Source organism: Penaeus vannamei, chromosome 18, assembly GCF_042767895.1.
Source record: "Penaeus vannamei isolate JL-2024 chromosome 18, ASM4276789v1, whole genome shotgun sequence".
Taxonomy (NCBI): domain Eukaryota; kingdom Metazoa; phylum Arthropoda; class Malacostraca; order Decapoda; family Penaeidae; genus Penaeus; species Penaeus vannamei.
Window position 1 is genome coordinate 40709097 of NC_091566.1, and position 2500 is coordinate 40711596.

General features: G+C 51.7%; 1 protein-coding gene across 1 annotated transcript in view; it reads right to left on the reverse strand.

The window, feature by feature from the left end:
- LOC113828881 (laminin subunit alpha-1) overlaps nt 1–1693 on the reverse strand; it is a 29707-nt gene extending 28014 nt beyond the window's left edge. The window contains exon 1 of the mRNA XM_070133450.1: nt 1613–1693. Coding sequence (XP_069989551.1) covers nt 1613–1693 — 81 coding nt within the window. The remainder of the gene's footprint in view (nt 1–1612) is intronic.
- Between the last annotated feature and the right edge of the window lie 807 nt (nt 1694–2500).

Sequence of the window (2500 nt, forward strand, 5' to 3'; positions counted from 1 at the left end):
TTATTCCCTTCCCTTCCCCTTCCCTTCTACCCATCTCTCCTCTCTCTTCCCCCTTCCCCATGTCTCCCTTCCCTTCTCCCTCTCCCTATATATCCCCTCTTGCCATCTCTTCCCTCCCCCTCCTCTCCCCTCTCTCTTCCCGCCCCTCCTCCTCTCTTACCCTCTCTCCCCCTCTCCTCTCTTTCCCCCTCTCCTTTCCCTCCCCTCCCCCTCTCCCATCCTCCTCCTTCCTCCCTCTTCCTCCTCCCTCCCTCTTCCTCCTTCTCCCTCTTCTTCACGTCTTATCTTTTACTTCCTTTTTTGCTTCCGTTTTTTGCCCTCCCGCCCCCACCCACCTCGCACTCTCCCCTCGATTTTTTTGGCCTTTTATTTTCCCTTCCCTCTTTCTCTCGCTTTCATTGGCTTCTTTCTCTTACTCTTGATCTTCTCATTCATTACTTTTCTCTTTTCTTTCTATCTCATCCGTTCTTGTTTCTAGTTTTTCTTCTTCGACTATTTCTATTTCTTCCTGTCTTCCTTTTATCTCTCCTCTTCCGATCTAACTTCTCTCTCTCTCTCTCTCTCTCACACACACACACAAAAGATACTAATAAACAAATCCTACTAATCTTACCTATACCCATACCCATTCCTACCCACATCCTTACCCTCACCCTCTCTTCCTAGCTCTCCCCACCCCCACCCCCGCCCTCCCCACCCACACCCTCCCCACCAATAATTTCTTATTAAATTTCTCTCTCTCTTTATTAATGCTGCACCAATCCTACATCCAATACCCAATATCCACCCCCATCCTATACCCACCCATCCTATATCCAAACCCACTCCCCCACCCCCCCCCCCCCCTCACTCCCCCGACCCCGCCCCTACCACCACCTCCACCCACTCAACCCCTGCCCTACCCGCCTTCCACCTCCACCCTCACCCCTTCCCTCAACCACCTCTACCCTCCATACCCCCTTTACCCCCCCTCCTCCGTGACAGATCGCCCGAACACAGACAACACATGTCGAGGGAGGCGCTGACACCCCCTTCCCCCCAGAAATCCCCCCTATACCTCCCCCCACGGCCGGCGACACCCCACCCCCTCCCCCTCCCCCACCCTCCGCCAACACCCGTCCTTGCCCTTCGGTCGCCGCCCTGCACACTACTCCTGGGACTACTTACAAGGGAAGGCCGGCAGGTGGGTCCTTTGGGCCGGGGAGGAGGGAGGGAGGGAGAGGAGGGAGGAGGAGGAGGGAGGAGGGAGGAGGAGGAGGGAGGAGGGAGGAGGGAGGAGGGAGAGAGGGAGGGAGGAGGAGGGAGGGAGGGAGGGAGGAGTGGAGAGAGAGAGAGAGAGAGAGAGAGAGAGAGAAAGAGAGAGAGAGAGAGAGAGAGAGAAGAAGAAGAAAGAAGAAAGAAAGAGAGAGAGAGAGAGAGAGAGAGAGAGAGAGAGAGAGAGAGAGAGAGAGAGAGAGAGAGAAACAGACAGACGGACCGGTAGACAGGCAGAGACAAACAACCAGACAGAGAACCAGAGAATCAAAGAAACAGCGATGGAACGAGACAGAAACCGAGACGGGGGACAGGAACCCAGAGAAGCCGCATACATCTGCCTACGTAGCATCCTTACACCGTGAGTATAAGGCATCCTCAGTCCCCCTACGGTCTTATAGGAGCGAGGATGAGTCACGGGGCAATAGAGACGGCTCATGAAGGTGCAAACGGAGGACGGGAGAGGGCGTGTCTCGCCTGCTGGAGGACGGATTGCAGTCGAGCAGTTTCGTGGCGCAAGGAACAGTTATTCGGTCCGTACGAAGGAAGGAATTATGTGGAGGACAATAAATCGTGTGATAAATGGAGAGATGATAAAAAGGAAAGGAAGTATGTGGAGGACAATAAATCATGTGATAAATGGAGAGATGATAAAAAGGAAAGAAAGGAAGTGATTACAGAATAAGAACAAAAAAATGGAAATAAGGAAAGGCAAAGAAATGGGTGATTCCGTAATACAAAACAAGTACATAAAACAAAATAATTGAATAAATGAAAAATAAAACGGAAACAAAGATCCGTAAATAGAGACATAAAACACAGAATAAAGAAAACGGGCACACAGGCACAGACCAAGAAGAAATAAAGACGCTAACAAAATCCATAAACGGATACAGAAACACAGTATGACATACATGGGTACGAAGACCAATAAGCAACAATAAGAAAACAAAACAATATCATAAATGGGCATACCAGCAGCTGCAATAAGGAAGAGGAAAAGAAAAAAAAAACAAGAGAGAAAAAATCCTGACTCGAGCTAACCAGGCATTATTAGTCTAGCAGAGCGTCCTACAAGCAAACAAGGCCCGGGTACCAGCATCCGCTCAGCCCAAGGACTCCCTCTTGGTCGCCTGCCTCCGAGTCCCTCCCAAGGGCGCTCCCTGGTTGAGGCGCCGCGATAGACCCGCCCGATAGACGGAGGGAGCGTCCGAGCGGGGAGGGGCCATAGCAGGAGGAGGAGGAG